This window comes from Caloenas nicobarica, chromosome Z (assembly GCF_036013445.1).
Source record: "Caloenas nicobarica isolate bCalNic1 chromosome Z, bCalNic1.hap1, whole genome shotgun sequence".
NCBI lineage: Eukaryota > Metazoa > Chordata > Aves > Columbiformes > Columbidae > Caloenas > Caloenas nicobarica.
In genome coordinates this window covers 34,799,977-34,818,178 of record NC_088284.1, presented here as the reverse complement: position 1 = coordinate 34,818,178, position 18,202 = coordinate 34,799,977, and the positions used below count along the sequence as shown (strand labels likewise).

Genomic DNA, 18,202 nt, shown 5'->3' with positions numbered 1-18,202 from the left:
TGGGAATGCGAGAGCACAGGAAGATGTGCACGTTTGTGGGGTAGCAAACAGAAGTCAGGCACTCCTGCAGAAAGCAAGAAGAGAACTCTGAAATGCTTGAGAAACTGCCACAGCAATTTAGCCTTTATACGGGTTTCAATGGGTAACAAAGGACCTTTTTCTTCAAATGGCATAGGAAAACCCACATCTCTTCATTAACTGAGTGAATGCTGTTAAAAAGGCACTAAAAAGGACTAGGCTTTCCTTTTTATGTTACCAGCACACGCGAACAAATTCAATTCTGTAGAGCTGCAGTGGCACATGATCACAGTAAATTAGATCTTTTATTGCTTTGAAGCAGAAAAAAAATATATAATTTATGTGCACTCATGTATGTAGGCATAAGAAACACAAACCTCAAGAGAAAAACATGAAGCAATACCCCTTTTAAAAAGTTCAGTTTTTAATTAAATTTCAAAATACGCAGGAAACCTGTAGAAAATAATGCAGCATAAGCATTTTTTTATCTAATGTAACACCTGAGAAGAAAACCTTTGGTCTTAAAATAATTTTTTCCCCTTTTGAAGTCAGTTGAAAAGTTCTCCTTTTATTTGAAGGAAAATTAATAAAAGAGTAATTTTTTGGTAGTAGAGTAACACCATATTCCAGCTGGGATTCCAATAGGGTCATGAGATAATGAAAGTAAAATCTTGAAGAAAAACAAATTTGAAGGCTTTCTAAACAAGGGGGGGGGGGATGGGATTGTGTTCTTATTTTGAAAGATTTCTAGCTTTGCCTTTTTTCTTAAACTTTGTCTTACAGATTATGAAAATATGGAGACTTAACAATTAGTAAAATTTTCACATGCGTTCATGTGTTTGAAAGCCTGCTATCCATGTAACCAGTTCCCCAAAGCATGACAAAGAGGTACACGGTAAGCAGACTTCATTTTGGCAGCAATATTTAGATGTATAAAGTGGACAAGGACAAAGAACAAAACATTAGAAGCAAACACATTCCTTTTTTTTTAAATCAATATCTAGTTAGACTGTTTGGTTTGACTCATTAATCTTTTGGTAAGTAAAAAATTAAACAGATTGACCATTACAGCAAAAATTAAAACTGCAAATTAAACTCATTGTAATGAAATTGCTTGCAAAGAGTGCTACTTCATCATGCACAACTTCCATCAAAAGAGTTTGGACTTCAGAGTACCCACTGCTTTGAGGTGAGGTATTTAGAAATAAATTCTGAATCTAAAAGACCTGAAAACTAACTTTCTAAACTCTTCCTCTTACATTTGTCTATTGTGTGTATTTTCAAAGCTATGAAAGTTCCACCAAAAAAAGCAAAAGAAGAAATATTTTATTTTGTGTTTAATAGCTTCTAACAAACGTGAAATTGAACTTCGTATGACTGCTGTGTTGCATCTAAATGATCTCTATATTACAGCTGAGATGGGACATACGAAAAACTCAAAAAATAAAATGCCTGGAGGTTTGCAATGAAATGGTTTTCATTCCTTCAGCAACTGCTGCATACTGATTGATCTAGTACTGTACAACACAGGAAATTAGCAATTAAAGGCTTCCATGCATCCAGCATTAGATCCTACAAATCCTGTTAACCACAGGAGCAAAATTAGAAGAACAAGAGGAATCAACAAAACTAAAAAGTGCTTTATTGTAAACTGTGTGGAATTTGTCCTTTACTGAAAAAAAAACACGAAAACTCTGCACAGACTGCACGCACAAGAATATTTAATGTAGGATCATAACTCAAGACAACTATTTCTCTGATCCAGTAATTCTAAGGCATTTTGCAGATGTCTGTGAATCCCAGGCTGTAATACAAATTTCGTTCTGTTCTCCATAATATAAACTCGCATTTTACGAAAAGGCACATTTTGCCTTCTGTCTAGGAAAATAATCCTCACAATGTACGTTGAAAGACACACTATTGTTCTAGATTGAGCCTAAAATAAGGTGAGCTAAATTCACATACACAACATTAAATGTGAGCATCTTCCGTATATGTAAATATGGCATTAACAGCAAAGCCTAACTGATAGTCTTGTTCCCTTACGAATGCTGGACCATGTCCCAGAACTGGGGGAGGCGTCACGTACGAGCCTGCGCACACAAGCTGCACAAGACTGCAACTTCAGGCTCCAAGCTGGCCTGCAGAGATCGCTGCGCTTCACTACAGGAATAAAAAACATGCCTTCTCTCTGTTCCAGTGTGAGCACTAATCACATGAGACTGTTTTGCTTCAGATTTGTCAAAACTAATTCAGGTTTGCTGAATTTAGTGACAGATACAGGATTTATCTAGACTGGGAGAGGAGAAAAAGGTTACATAAACTTTCCTAACATAGCCAGGCGAATTAAACTGTTAATCCAGGCCTAAACAAAAGGACACTATTAGCTGAGGGTTAACTAAAACTTCTTAGCTAATCTCTGACCTCATTTTGACCTCTCTTGTTAATTGCAGAAATGCTTTCAGTTAATAGATTGGTTAGCTGTACTTACACCCCCCACTTCTGTAGTTTCTTTCTTTGCAGGTCATAAATTAAGGACAAAATATCTATTTCTAAGACTAATTAGTACCCAATTAGCTCCATGTTGTCTCCTAGAGTGGAACTGATAGTAAAGACAAACATTAAGCATTTTAAGCTGTTTCATGAAGGAGGCATAGATGAATATGAAGAAAGGAACACCAAAACATTTTTTTCACATTTTTTCCCCTCCAGATCATAAAATATTGCTTCACGAAGTTTGTAAAAATACTCAATTCTTCTGCTTCTAGCAATTTCCACTAGAAAGAAGTATAATTATATCAATGTTAGAACTAATAAAAAACACATGTAAATCTAATGGATCTGCCACCATGTTGGTAGGTTGTATCCAGACATAAGCATTTGTCATTGCATCATACTTCTTGCAGGGCTGTTTACACTGGGCTTCTTTAATTCCTTTAGTATCATAGCCATTGCATGTCAGGGTATATTTATGATGTAACCATATCCATAAAATGTCCTCTCCTGTGGAAGAGTAGTTTTTTTCTCAAGTAAAAGTGAAGCACCTGAGTTATAATTAAAAAAAATCATTTCTCTACATTCTTTCTTTTTTTAAAGTCAGAAATATTCAGAATCTGGTAAAAACATATGCAGGCTTAATTTAAAAATTAAGTCTGAGAGACAAATGAAACCCGACTGCATTGTAAAATGTATATAAATTTACAAAAAGGAATTCTAACAATATAAGAAATAAAAATCTCAAAGTTAAAAAGAACTATACAAATAGCATGCCTTATGCTCAGCTGAACTAAGTAATATAAGGATTTACAGTTTGAAAACCTACTGTAATTAGATACTGAAGTTAAAATGCTCCATAGAAATTCAATATACTTATAAATGCTGAAGCCTTACCTTTCCATTACATTCATGTTCCTTGTCTTTTCATTCTGATAAAAGCTCCTCTAAAGTAAATTTATCTAGTCACACTCAGGATCATACTTGTCACACAAGAGATAACACAACTCTAAGTTATGCTCAGAAGTTTCTTCTTCTCTTCTATAGGAAATAAGCATGATCGTCTATCATCTGAACAAAGGCACCCGGCCTATTGCAAAAATGAAAAAGCTTGTCCATTACTGTTTGTCACATTGGTAGATAAACTCTTGCCTATGAAGGGCCTAAAAGTTGCTTTATGATAGTACAGTCAACCATTTGGATCAAATCCAGATTCGTATTCATTTGGTAGTTCCAAATAAATCCCACTCTACTGTCAGTACGGTTTTCTTATATTTTAACATTATTCACCAAAAGCTCCATTCTTCTGAGTTTGCGCTTATTCTTTGGCATTGGCTTGTCATACAAGCCATTTTTGAGAAGATGCTCCTTGCTGTGATGGATCTGAGCACCATGCTGAAGCTGGAAAGAACATAAAGCTTGAAGTGGACGCAGTATAGTCTGCAGAAAGATAAAGGGGTGGGGGAGGAAACAAAAATGCAAACCTTTTAGTAAGCTGTTTTAGAGGTATCAATTATTCCAGGTTTTATATTCAAGCAGTACTTTAAAACGCTAACAAAATATAACATGGATGATAAATGCTGATAAAATACAACCTTTGAAGACTCAAAGGGCACAGCTGAATAAGAGACACACTTAAAAGAAGCCCCATAGCAGACATATATCCACCTACTTGCTGTCATTCCTTATTATTTCCTTTGACCTACTCAATCCTGAGTTCAACCCTAGCTACATTACTGTAGGTTACGGCTTTAACATGACCCTAGTAACATATTACAATTAATTACTGTGGCTCAGTCAATAGGCTGTAATAAAATAAGTAACAATAACTATGCTGTTTGTGTTTGTGTGAAAATACCTTGAGGCAGAGTTTTAGGAAGAGAGGAGGGGTCTCATGATAAAGGCAGCTGGACTGCTGTCCCAAAGACTGGACTTTATCCCTGCTTCTGGCCAGTGATATTATGTAGGTATAATGAAGTCACAAAAACCAAATTTCTCTCAAGTGGTTCCTAATTGTGCCTTCTTAATTTTCTGGTTGTCTGACTCAGTATCATGGGGTCTCATATGCAGCTGTATAAAGCAATCACAAAAGTAACTGCAGTAAGCAGGAGCTGAGTTTCTACCAAGTAAAATGTGAATCATCCAAGCACAGCAAAAAATCAAGTGACTAATACTGAGCACCACACTAAGTGCCCTTTTCCAACTTCCATGGTTTTCAACTTCAATTTGCCACCCTATATGCTGGGAATAGCACTACTTAATTCAGAGGGGTTATAAAAAAGTGCACTAATGTTTCTGAAGTTGTTTGCTATTGCAACATTTGTAGAAGCACATTTGAGAAACTGACAATTTTGTCATGGGAAAGTAGGTTGGGCCAATTCTGAGAGGGAGGGATAAAACAGAATACAGGACTGGGAATTGTAGACACCAACAAAACCTTGACCCTGGGCTTGAATAGGACGGAAGAGCTAAAGAAGGAAAAATATGCCAATGTTGTCCTAGCACGCCAAAGGAAAAAGTATATATACAAAACTCACTTTAATTTCAGAATTTCTAACTTTTCTCAGGTTTAACTGCTACAGTAAAAAATTACCTCCTTTTTGGTAACATAAAAGGATATGATAGCAGCACTGCCATACAATATACACAAGTATCTAGAAAAGTTTCTTTACACAGAGTTCCAATTTATGTGCCACATTTTCTTGTGTGGCCATACACTTTGTCCCAGTCTGGTTCTAAAGGCAATTGATTTAATGTTGAGGTGATCCTCTAGTGTCACAGAGGAAGACACAGGGGTAGCATACTCTACACCAACTACAGAAGCAATTTTTGACCTGGGAAACATTTTTAGGAGGTGGAGGTCAAGTATCAAAACATTCATTATCTGATTGAGAGGGATATGAATACCCCGGGGTGGACACTAGAATGCAGTGAATATGTGGATGAGTTTTAAATCTCTTTTCACAGACCCTGTACTACATTCTGGGCACACATTCTGTACTACATTCTGGGCGCACAATCAGATCGCAGATCTGGGTCTAATGTTGCAAAACTACTCTTAGGTCTTTTTCAAAAGGGTTATTGAATTGATATTACTAATGTCAGCAACAAAAGATTAAGTAGGACATTATCTTAATAATCTCTTCCATCACAGACTAGTGGGATCACAACTTGCAAGGAAAAGGCTAATGTTCAATTAGTATTCTTTGACCTGGGTTAAACCTAAAACTCAGGAACTCTTAAGTTCCAAATTCCTCCAGTGACATGTAAGACTTGTGAGCTGGCTGGCAGGAACACATAACCCAGTGGCTTGTGTTCCACAGCTGCAGGAGTGGGGGAGGTCAGTGGGAGAGGCTAACAAAAGCACTTTATCTTTGAGCTAGCTGCAAGGGGGTACTCATCATATCTGCCATCTAGTTTTTGCAGAAAACAACGTATTGCTTTGCATGCAGTGATATAGTCAATTGCCTGTCTCAAAATGATCAGCTTTTGGGTTTTTGAGCGTTAAGGATCATCTTGTTATGCCTTGACTTCAGAGGATCATTTAGAAATACTGATCTATTTAAAAAGATAACCATTATTTGACTCTAGTAAATATTCCGAGACAATACATGCCACAAAGGAAATTAATCCTACCTGTCTGCTAAATAAATTAAACTTTTTAGAGTCTAGCATCTGTTATTCTCAATGACATTTGTCAGCTCAGTAATTTTAAATTCAGATCTTAACTAAACAAGTTAACCATAAATTGAAAGGAAGTTAAATACCTGAATATCCAATGTAAGCGAGATAGAAACTTTACTGATAGTAATTTCCAAATTTTCTTAAGTTTCTTACATGTTGGAAATACTTTTCCTTTTTAATTATATCCAAAAATATTTTACAAATTCCCAAGAGCCTCAACTGAAGGAATACTGTTCCCTACTATCAGACTATGAAGACACTGGTGAAAATATCTGAATGTTTCTATGACAATTTTGTTCTCAAATGAAGTAAACAAACATTTTAAGGTATGTATACACATATATTGCCCCCTAACATCTACTACAGGACATACAACTTCAAATGAACAAATTTTGCTGACTTTAAGAGGCTTCAGGTTTTATCTACCATTAGGAAAAAGCACAAGAAAGTCAATGGCACAAAGACTTCAAGAGCCAGCACAAAAATTTAATTCCAAGCACTGGCTGCCACATTATTCAGTACCCATGAATCACTAATCAACTAAATAATAGTCATGCTTTCCTGGATTCATGAAAATTAGACATCAGAGTGATTATAGGCTATAAGCTCTGCCCAATTTATTAATATCTTCTTTTGCTACAGAGTATTAATCATACTTTAGACTGAATATAACTTTGGTAATATAAGAGTGCAACATGTAAATTCCACACATTATAGCAACTGAACAGTTGTTAGCAGCTGTTAATTATAGTTAATTAACATAGTACATAAAAGCCAGTTTAATACAAGTAAAAGAAAACTTTGTTTTGTTTTTTGAAGTCAAGCTAGCATGTTAAATTTGTGCAATTTATTATATTACATGTCTGGTACACAGTCTATATTTTGAAGGTTTACAACAAAAAATGTCAAGGGAACTTAGAAAAACACCACAGGAAGAGGTAACTACAACAGCGCATCTATTCACTATTTGCTGTGCAATATACAGAGTAGTACTTCTATTTGTTTTGGCCCGAGTCTCCAACTGTCATCTCTACAGATTTTCATTCTATATTGTGGCAAGCACAGCATATATGATATGCCTTATAAACCAACTTAAAAAAAAAAAAGTAATGTAGAGGTGAGTCACTCTTATCATATTTAGAATTACAGGAAGAAGCGAGTAAGAAAGTAGTATAAGATGAGAGGATGTGATAGGAAAAAATAATGAGGTACAAGGACAGAAGGAACTGGAAAATACTAGGATTGCTGAGTTAAAAATGCATAAAACTTACAAGAGCAAAACAGTGAACGAAAAAGACAAATGGAAAAAAGGGAGAAGAAAATGGAGATTGAGTAACAAGTACAGGAAAAAGGCAAATCAAATCCTGAGACAAATGAACCTGAAGATCGCACAGTGAAAACTTGTAAAAGAAGTGTATAGGGAAAGCACTAGACATCTAAAGAAAATGAAGAAAAAAAATAAGAAAAAAAACCCCAGAGGAACTGAAGACATGGGTTAGGAATGCAGCAGTTGTTTTCAACAACCAATCTGTTACTCCACACACAAAATAAGCTGCCAGGGTAAAACTGGTCTGTAAGATAAGTGGTCTGCATTCAGCCTTGGTGGACATTGCAGGACCAAATACAGCCTGTTACAGGACATGATCTGACCCTAACTGGTACTTTAAACATCAAAGCAAGATTTTTAGCCCTGAGTCTTGCCAAGGTTTATCTTCCGACAACTCTTTGTGGCAAAAGAGCCAATCTAATTCCATTATGGGGTAGAAAAAAAATACTATACCACAAACTAACACGCTGAAAAGAGGAACAGCAAAACAATCATTCAGGGCATTTGTATCTAACAAATTCCCTCAGCAATCTGACAACAATGTTGAATGCAGAATAGGAAGATTATAGAGGCTTTTGGAACACAACAAGAAAGAGTCACAGTAATCTGAACCTAATAGAGTTAATAAATATCTGAAGAAAAATAACTTCTATTGGTAAATTCCTGTTTTAGCTTGCTATGCAAGAAAACCATTACAATGCTGTTAAGACTTTGACAGTCAAATACAACATTAACAGCCAAGTATCTTTGCTGCCTCTCTACTATTCATAACAGAAAAACTCAAGTGTTTAAAATCAGTTACATACCTCTTGTATACTCTTATTTTTTTCCATGATAGTAAGAGCAACAGCTGCACATTCAAGTGTGGAGAGACATGTGTTTGTTGGTTGTGTACGAATTACGTATTGACTTGAAATGTTGGTTTTTAACTGCACCTGAAAAAAAAGCAAACTCTACTAAAATAAACAGGTCAGTATAGCAAAAAAGATACTTCTTCCTTACACTAAGCAAAACACAGTCCCTTCCCCTCTTTGGTCAACTGCTGTCTTTCCTTTTTGCTCTTTTGTCTCCCAGTAGCCAATGACCTTATGCTACTGTTAAATATACTATAATACCTGTGAGTTGCCATTGGAGACAAGAACTGCATATTTGTCGCTGTGCAAACACACAAAGAAAATACAACTGTTTGTTAGAGAAGAATGAAGGAAATTTTAGGAACCAATTTCACTTGCCATAGATACCATATAACAAAAATAAAACTATTTCTCTATGCTTGTTTTATTGCACACTCTAGACCCACATTTGTCAAGTTCTCAATGAAAGACTTTTAAAAACTACATTTATTCATATAATTTACTAGGTCACTGATCAGAACTTTTTGCTTACCTAAATCATGCTTGAAAATAATTCATTGGCTCTGCCTCAAGTGATAACCACTCTATACTCTCTCACAACAATTCTCTTTTATTTTTCCACCTTTTCAAAAAATGAGGGGCTGTTTCCCATGGCCATCATAACAGTGCTGCCATTTTGTATGCCAGATATTTTTCAGCATTTGTCACTTCAGTCTTTTTCCTCTACACTTCTCCCATTTTTGCTTTTAATTGTAGTACATCATTTTCCTTCATTTGTTTAACATGCAGTCATCCATTCTTTAAAGTTCAAGATACCTCATTTAAAAAAGGGTAACTCCAAACTGCTGAAGAAACTTGAACGAATAAGATCAAATTCTAACACTTTACCTGATCCCAACTTAATAGGAATTAAAAATAAATGAATAAAAAGGTGAAAAGAGAAAAGCCATTCTGGAAAGAACAAATAAGTTACCCATCGAAGCTCAATATGCTCAAATATAGGATCCATAGAATCATGGAACGGTTTGGGTTGGAAGGGACCTTAAAGATCACCCCGTTCCAACCCCTCTGCCATGGGTGGGGACACGTTCCACTAGACCAGGTTACTCACAGCCCCATCCAGCCTGGCCTTGAACACTCCCAGGGATGCAGCTTCCACAGCTTCCCTGGGCAGCCTGTTCCAGTCTCTCATCACCCTCACAGTGAAGAATTTCTTCCTTATACCTGAATCTACTCTCTCTTTCAGTTTAAAGCCATTACCCCTTGTCCTATCACTGCATCCCCTTGTAAAAAGTCCCTTGCCAGCTTTCTTGTAGGACCCCTTTAGGTACTGGAAGGTTGATATAAAGTCTCCCCGGACCCTTCCCTTCTCCAGGCTGAATAACCCAGACTGTCTCAGCCTGTCCTCATAGCAGAGGATCATCTTAATGTCCCTCATCTGGACTCATTCCAACAGGTCCATGTCTTTCTTACTATGGGGGCCTCAGAGCAGAATGCAGTACTCCAGGACAAGACAGAAAAATGTACTTTTGTGACAGAAGGTCCTAACTTGTTCATCAATGGAAACTTTTTTTTTTTTTTTTTAATGCTAGTCTTGTTATTGGGTAGGCTTGAAGGACAAAAACACGCGCATATCAGAATGTATTAAAAGTTTCTAGCAAGGATTGTTTAGATAGTTTGGAGACATCACTTTCAACAGCCAAAGAATACACACTTGAGATATGCAGATGATGAATGCATAGTAGTTATGTAAATAATACAGTATACTAACATTATGACTTTTTGCATTATGTAAAAATACATCTGTATTCTTTTCACAACTGTAATACCGGAGGTGTCATTTTAATTAAATAATTTTAAGATCACATCTTCCAAAATCCATTTTGGCCCTTTTAGTGAAGATCAATGCCTTTGGTATTTTAAGGTTGTTTACCATAGTAATTACCTGAAATGCATACTTTTCATCAGGTTATATAATTGCCAACTGTTAATTAAACTTAAAATGCACCACTGGTCTCAAAGCACATATAAATGTATCTGTCTTGAACATACTTAATATTCTTAGATATTTGAAAGGAAGGGTTACTAGTGATGATATACAGGGTTATTTCCTGAAAATTCAAGTCATCTTCACTTAAAACTTATTTTCCTTTTCTGCACCTATTCAGCATATTTCTGCAAACAAATTGGCACAATATGTGACAAATTACTCAATACATTCCTATTAGTTACTGTAAAGTCGAATCTGATTATTTTATATTTAAAGCCAAGCTACTTGAAATAGTTGATTATACCATGTCTGCAAACTCAGGGTCTTTAGTCTCTAGCTCTGTACTCTGAAAGAAAAGAATTTATACCTAGCATCTCATTAGTACATTATGCTTACTGTTACGCTATACCAGAAGCCTCTCATACAATCTTTATTTCATAGCCGTACTGTAGAATTATCTACTGAACGAAAGATGTAACAGTTTCTTGGATATTCAAGTGCAAATTCAGTCCACATGCTGAGGAACAGCTCCAGAGCAGATTCAAGAATGAAGCTAGTGGATATATACTAGCCCTTATCAACTACTTTTTTCAATTTGGTATTGAAAAAATCAAAAGATAATGAATTGAACTTAGGAGACAAAATGTAGAATTTAGACTTCAGTGTATATAATGAAATGCAAAAGAAAATTAAAATGAAATTAATATTTTCATTTGCTGTTCCTCAAGGTTTGCTTTGTTTTTACATTCCTTTTACTGTGACCATGTATGCTTCTCCATCATGACAGAGTAGGAAAGCTAGTTATTTCAAGCATACAGAGAGCTCTATACTGGAGGGAGCTTTTAGTCCCTACTTAGAAGTTCCTAAATGAGTACTAAAAACCAGGGCAAGCTCACTCCCTTGTTTCTCCAGGGTGTAGCCTGAGCAGCAGAGCAGGCACATATCCTCACTTCTTCTCAACAGCTGACAACCACATTCTTCAGAGAAGCGCTCTATAGAGACTTGGAGAAACCAGCTCATGGACTACCTGAAAGGCACACTGGCTTCCCCCTCCTTAGACACAGACAACAATGCCTTAACACTTTTTTTTTTTTTGGTAAGAGCTGGGAAAAATTCTGTCTGCTGTTTTCTGTACTTCATTTCTTGGGGCTCACGCTGAAAAACTTTTAAGATCATCAGTATTCCAGAGAAAGGAAGATTATTCACAATTGCAAGAGCTGTTCTACAGAAGAAACACTACCTGCACTCCACCTTACACTGTGGAGCCAGAAAGTCCGTAAGTGCAGCTCTTTAACAGCTGACATAATACAAAAGAGCAACTTTCTATTTCTAACAGCAACAGCAAACAAATTTCTTCTTCTTTCCTGGGAAGAGTGAGAGATGATGGAAACAAGTGGTCCGCAGTCCATTTTCCCAAAAATGATGTATTCACTGGGACAAGATAAAAATATGACAGCACAGTGGTGGAGATCAGAGGAATAATATCTGACCAGGACAAGTCCCTGCTACAGTCTATTAGGCTTCTTTCAACAAACATGCATTTTACACTACTCCACCCCAGATAGGCAGAGTATGTAAATATGAGGTCCTTAGTCACCTCAGATACAGTCAAGAGCGGCCTTTGTCTAATACAAATTGGAGACACTCACTGAATGACTGTTTGCCTATCAGAAACCAGGTATACTCACTGAATGAACAAAACACAACCATGAGGAGCTCTGCCAACCTAGAGCATAAACAGAATGGTAATACAAAGCCCAAACAATGTTGAAACCAAAATGGAATTAATACAGTTAAAATATATTTCAGATGTGGGACGAATAACTCCTTGGGAAAAAAAGTTGCCTTGATATTTGAAATATTTGCTGTTTTCAAATGTGACTGAGTAGGAGGCCGACTTCTCTTATTTTCAGCAAACAGGTTTAAAACTTGTCTTGCCTTTTGTGAAGCTAAGTTAATAGTTTCCAAGTTTCAAAAACACATAATGTGTATACAGAACCTATTTAAGTACATTCCCAAATAAAAATAATTATGTTTTACAGCTGTTTCTCCATAAAATCATAAAGATGCCATGATATAATATTTTTTTCTTTTTAGGTAGTTGAAGTAATTTGCAAATCATGTGCACACTTTGGAATAATTTCAGTTACTAACAAAACACAGCAATGTCAAGTTGAAAAAACAGCAGCCTATTTAACACCACTCACCAAAATAAACAACAGCATAAAACAGAAGATGGAAACTATCTCAACCAATTCAAATTGGAGAGGGAAATTTAGATAAGCTGAATGCAATTACTCACTGGAATTTAGCCAAGACACTGAAATTACTGTATCTATTCTTTCTCTAAGTGCAAGGGAGTTTGGGAGCTTAGTTCGAAATCTGTCAGAAGCTTGAAGCAACACATACAATCAGGTTTCATTTCTATGTGTAACTGAAGACAGAGGGCTTCCAAAAGCCTGAACGTCAGCAATTCTCACAAACTGTTATGTTAATTTAATAAACATCACCCTCTTAGCAAATGCTACAGCCCTTGAGCATTTACAAAGGATTTCAATCACAGTAAAAATAGTGACCCTTCACAATTTCTCAGGGCTGAGTTGTTCTTCCAGGGCCTTCTTTGGAGATGCCCCAGGCAAGAACCAACCCAGCTGATCCTGTTAAGCTGTTCAGAACTGAGGGAAGCAAAAATGTTGCCGTGATACCACTAAAGATCTGCTGGTTTAAATTTTCAAAATTTAAGTCAGTTAAGCCAAGCAACTGATTTCTGCTCTTATTTTAAATATTAGGGCTGAAGCTCTTGCAGAAAGCTCTAAGTGCTATCCTCAGTCCTCTCCTTAATATCAATATCATTATATTTTTACCTGTTCTATGCCAATTTCTTCATCATTACTCTTACTAGCTTTACTCTCCAAACAGAATCCAGCATTATGCATCCTCAAGAACACTCTATAAAGTTAGTACACCTTCCTCACAGTGCACACTTTCAACAATTCTTTGTTTTGTTTGTCCTGTTTTCTGCAATTAGACTACAAAGCACCTTTACACAGGCAGAGGAACAAACACATCCTTCTGTGGCTTCTATGAAAATTCTGGCACTTATTCTAAGATGATCTTTTACTTATGTTTACAGTGCCCATACAAAATCTGAATTTCTGTTTGGGAATTAATTTGCTTAATTCTCAGAGAATGAAGTAAGCAAGCACCATCAGTCATCCTGCTTAACAGAAGCAGTCGTAATTGTTCATAAGTACTGGTACTTTAATAAGTATTTTCCAGAAAAAATACCATAAGCCATTTTTAAAAGAACTCCAAATGCAAAAAAGCATAGAAAGAGTACAACTACATCCTGACGCCTTGCCCGTCATTCTAGAAACTAAGCAAAAAATGTTTTTAAGCTGCTGAAGATAACATTCTCTGTTTGCTACTGCACAACCAACCTCAGACAGAAAAGGGAGTCAGTCATGGGAAAGATTTTTCACTCACTACCCAGTGTATCAGGCACCAGCACCTCTTACCTGTAAGCCAAATCAAAATATTTTCTATATGTTACACAAATCTCATGCAGTTTAAATAAAATTACCGTTGTGACAGAGAAGATAGCTGAGTAAATTTAGTCTCCACATGCTACTGAAAATTAAATCAAGAGTATAAATAAGTTATTTTGTTCAAAACCTTGGCTTTAATTTAAAGCGACATCTTAAAGGCACTTTGTTTCTAAATACTGGAGGGACTAACTGCCATGCAAGTATCACAAATGGATAGGCTGAAAAAGTACATGGATGTCACAAAAACCTCTGCTCACTTTGCACATCTTTTGTTTGAATATGTAGACATATCCATGGCATTCCCGTATATTTTCCATGTAAATTGCTGAAAGAAGTCATAGATGATACTGTGACTTTCAGGTAAACCTGAAAAAAAGCAATTTCTTCCATTTCTACAAAGCAACAAGATACTTTGCACATTGTCTCTGACAACTTCCAATGAACCCCAAAACCCTTCTCTTTGCTTATCCTGCAAACGCTTTCTCTCAGGCAATTGATGGCATCAGCTTAGACTCCAGTCTCTTACCACAACAAGCCTTGGGATACCTCACTGCTGCTGTGATGGGAACTGTGGTAAATACGTAATATTCTGTCTTTCCAAGATAAACATAACTGCTTGTGCTGAACAGCACAATGTGGCTGTGCGTAGCCTCTACCTACTTATGTTCCTTTCAGTCTGTTCAGAAAAACCTGAATTCAAAGTTGCAATTCAGATTAGCCCTTTCACAGATCAAAACCAGAAGGCTTCTTACATGCTTATAAAAATCACCTGTATGAAAGCAGTGCTCAGAATTTCTTTCATCAAATATGTCATTAATGTATGAAAACACATTAAACTTCTATGCACTTTCAAGAATGCCCTTTCTTTGCTTCAATTTAAGAACCAGATTTTAATGCTGTATGGTATTACACACTAAAAACAAATGCTCCAGAAGAAACAATAAGAGCTACTCACTGAATGACCTAATGCTCATCAGCTGAATACAAACCTACATGATGCCTCTTTGTTCCATGACTATGTCAAATAACACCTCTTTTAAAAACATCACCTCTGCATTTCAATATGTCTCTTTCCTGATACTATATAAACAAGTTTCAAAGAAAACAAACATCCTGTAATTTGATATATAGACAGAAATACTGGAGAATGCCATAAGTACATTCTGGTTAAAAAAATGGTTTTTAGAGTTTCACAATATTCTGACCTTTCTTTTAAAATATCTTTTTAATGAGAATAAATCAGATTGTATGTAGTATTTCTCTACTGTGTTCCATGCTTTCATTTTTAGACTTTAGTTGACTGATGGGATAAGAAATTAAACTGGAAAAGGAACGTGCAATTCATAGATAGAGATTCTTAAATCACATCTGACAGAAAATTTTTGGGGAAGGAAAAAAAAAAGGAAAAGACAAACAAACCAAACAAAAACAACAAAACAAACAACGAAAACAAAAACCAAAGTAGTATACGGACTTCCTCCAACCCTACCAAACTTTTAGAGTGGTCCAATCAAAATTATTCAATAGAGACATGAACTTTTAAATTAATTATAATCTCCATCAGCTGAAGTTATGTAAAATGGCACTTTCTAAGGTGTCAAGACCAGGCTGCTGACAGCAACAGAGAAGTATCAGCCTCCAGTGCTGGAATGAGGCTGAAGTTTGTATCCACTAATCCTGCTTTCCTGCAAGACAAGATGTTGGACTTATGTCAGGAAATAATCTGAGCTCACTAACTCACACTGCAACTTTAGGCAAGCCACCTTTGTTCTCCGAGCTCCAAAGCCTCTAGATGTAAGATGATATTTATGCAATGCCTGTAAATCACTTTGAAGGCTGAGGGAAGGGATGATGAAGAAGCAGGAGACAAATGAGAAACAGTAAGTTCTGTTGCTGAGGATAAGAAGAAGAGCATCTTCCTCCCAATATTTTTGTGAGATATATTTCTAAAAAGCTATGGGAATAGTAACGAGGAAAAAAAGCAAACAAGAATAATGCCAATCTTTCTTACATACAGGAACAAAAGAAAATCAAGGTTCCCTTCACTACTTCCCCTGTGTTTCTTATTGAATATTTACAAACACAAGAAGAACTACAAACAAAACAAAAACAAACAAAACCAGAAGGCCTTACTATCCTTAAAAAAGCAAAATAGTATGGTCTTCAGTTGAAATAGATAACTACAATAAAGTTAAAGTGCAGACAAGCTGTAGCTCTAATCTAAAAATAAAAGTTCAAATTCCTGTAAAAGAAGGCAGCTTGAGGCTGACCTAAACATAAAATTAAGAGCTAACAGACAGTGAAACTGTAAGCAAGGAAAGTTCTCACAGCTAGGACAAAAGATAGGACTGATCTGGTAATATATGGACTATATATGTTGCACAAATAATTGAAGTACCATCTGGTTATGGTCTTACATTCTGAAACTGCAGGTTTTTACCTATAATTGGGGAATGACATCATTTAATAGTGCCATTATGTTACCTACAAATAATTATATTTAAGTGTGAGTCATACAGGGCATTTCTGGCACTTCATAAAATGACTATGCATTTCTAGTTAATTTCCATGCATTTTATTTTTTTGTATTTAGAGAAAGAAAGATCCAGAAATTACTTCTAGTAATATCTCTCTTGCTCTGCTTGGATTTCAGAAATGAATGTCATGCAACAGATCAATATTTTATGTAGCACTATTCTTTTAATAATTAATACAACAGGAAAGTGCTGCAATTCAGTCAGTAAGCAGAGTACGGATCTAGAGAAAGGGGTCATGCAATGAAGGAAGAAAATTTAATTACGTGTATTGTCACAGCCATTTAACTTTAATTACTGCAAACATCAGAAAACTGAAAAGGAAAATTAAACATCTGAGTGTCAAAAAGTAGCATCAATGCAATGACGTTGTTCTTTGGAATCTACTAATTGCTTTTGTTTTCTCTGTTTTCTTTTTTTTCCTTATTGTATGTCAGTAGTAGTAAGCTCTTCCGTGGAAAGGAAAAAAAATGTGGAAGAAGCTCCTGAGAAGAACTTTGGCAGGGGCAGAAGGGAACATGTAAAAAGAAGACTAAAAGAAGGAAAAAGCCTTCAATTAATCTAGTTATTTGAAAGCAAGCTCAATCAAAATGAAAAATATTTCTAGTTTCCTTTTGACAAAGTGTTGATATGCCATGAGAACTACAGCATGGGCACAATGGTACAAAACCTGCAATTGCTCCTAAACTGCTCTAGCAGCAGGATCTTCAGATATTCAGCAAAGAGTTTGACAATAATTACAACAGAAATTGCAAAGAAATAAATTATAAGCAAAGTTTCTACCCAAGAGTGAAAATAGCATACACTTTGACATCTGGCAAATTACCCAAGGCATTTCAGTCATAAAGAAAGCGTCACTGTATTGAGAGGTAATACATACTTATGACCAGAAAAACGTCAAAGTGAACCAGTGTCATTCAAAATAACCCAAATGTCAGATGGGCAGACTCCTGTTGACTGCTCAGCATAATATCTTAACAGTGTGGGAAGTCTCGACCAAAGCTAATTTCCAGTTCTCTCCCACTGGTCTCAGACTTCTGAGGCAGTGATTTCTGACAGTCCTAGCATAGCACACTTTTTTCTTTAGGGTCCAAAATATTTTCTTGAATGTTTCTGTTCCAATGAGACAGCAGCTAAAACCAGAACACATCAAACATTTCAGAATATGTAATAATTTTAACAATTATCGCTACTTTTCCAGTCATTATATAGAAGATATGAGCTACTTACATAATGAAAAAAGTCTCCCTGCTGCATTAAAAATTACACAATTTAAAAACACCAACATAACTCAGAAATAAAAGTTTACTATCGAAACTCGCATACCTAGCTCTACAGTGTGTAGATAACTGGGCTCTCTTACAGAATCATTAGTAAAATCACCGGTGTCAGACACATACAGATAAAAAATGTTTACAGAACAGACCAGGGAAAACAATGTATTTTTCTTCCATTAGTATGAGGATGCATGGTTGAAAGCATACTACTTTCTGGAACCTACATTACAACAATTTTCCTCATTGCAACCATTGTTGGATGGCCTTTGTTGTCTTGGGTTCTGACTTGCCTTCTGCCCACCTGCACCCCTTATTCATCACTGTTCCTTTTTCCCTTGCAGAATCAACCTGGGCACTGTCCATTTACTCAGGTTCTATCTGTGAACCCATGCTCACCCCACAGAGACAGCACCGTCTCCCACAGCATCCTCACGGCAAAACTGAGGAAGTGTGGACTAGATGATCGGGTAGTGAGGT

The 18,202-nt window shown here is 36.1% G+C and overlaps 1 protein-coding gene across 2 annotated transcripts in view; it reads right to left on the bottom strand.

Annotated features, from left to right (window-relative positions):
* Positions 1-443: 443 nt before the first annotated feature.
* DTWD2 (DTW domain containing 2) overlaps positions 444-18,202 on the bottom strand; it is an 88,693-nt gene continuing 70,934 nt past the window's right edge. Inside the window, exons 5-7 of one of the 2 annotated variants that reach the window (XR_010607922.1) lie at positions 8,329-8,457; positions 3,409-3,951; positions 444-3,021 (exon numbers count right to left, since the gene is read on the bottom strand). Coding sequence is in view for 1 of the 2 variants with exons in the window: in XM_065657721.1 (XP_065513793.1) it covers positions 3,781-3,951; positions 8,329-8,457 (300 nt within the window). In the remaining variant the exon portion in view is untranslated. Of the gene's footprint in view, positions 3,952-8,328; positions 8,458-18,202 lie in introns of both variants that reach the window. The other variant, XM_065657721.1, reaches the window with a different exon arrangement.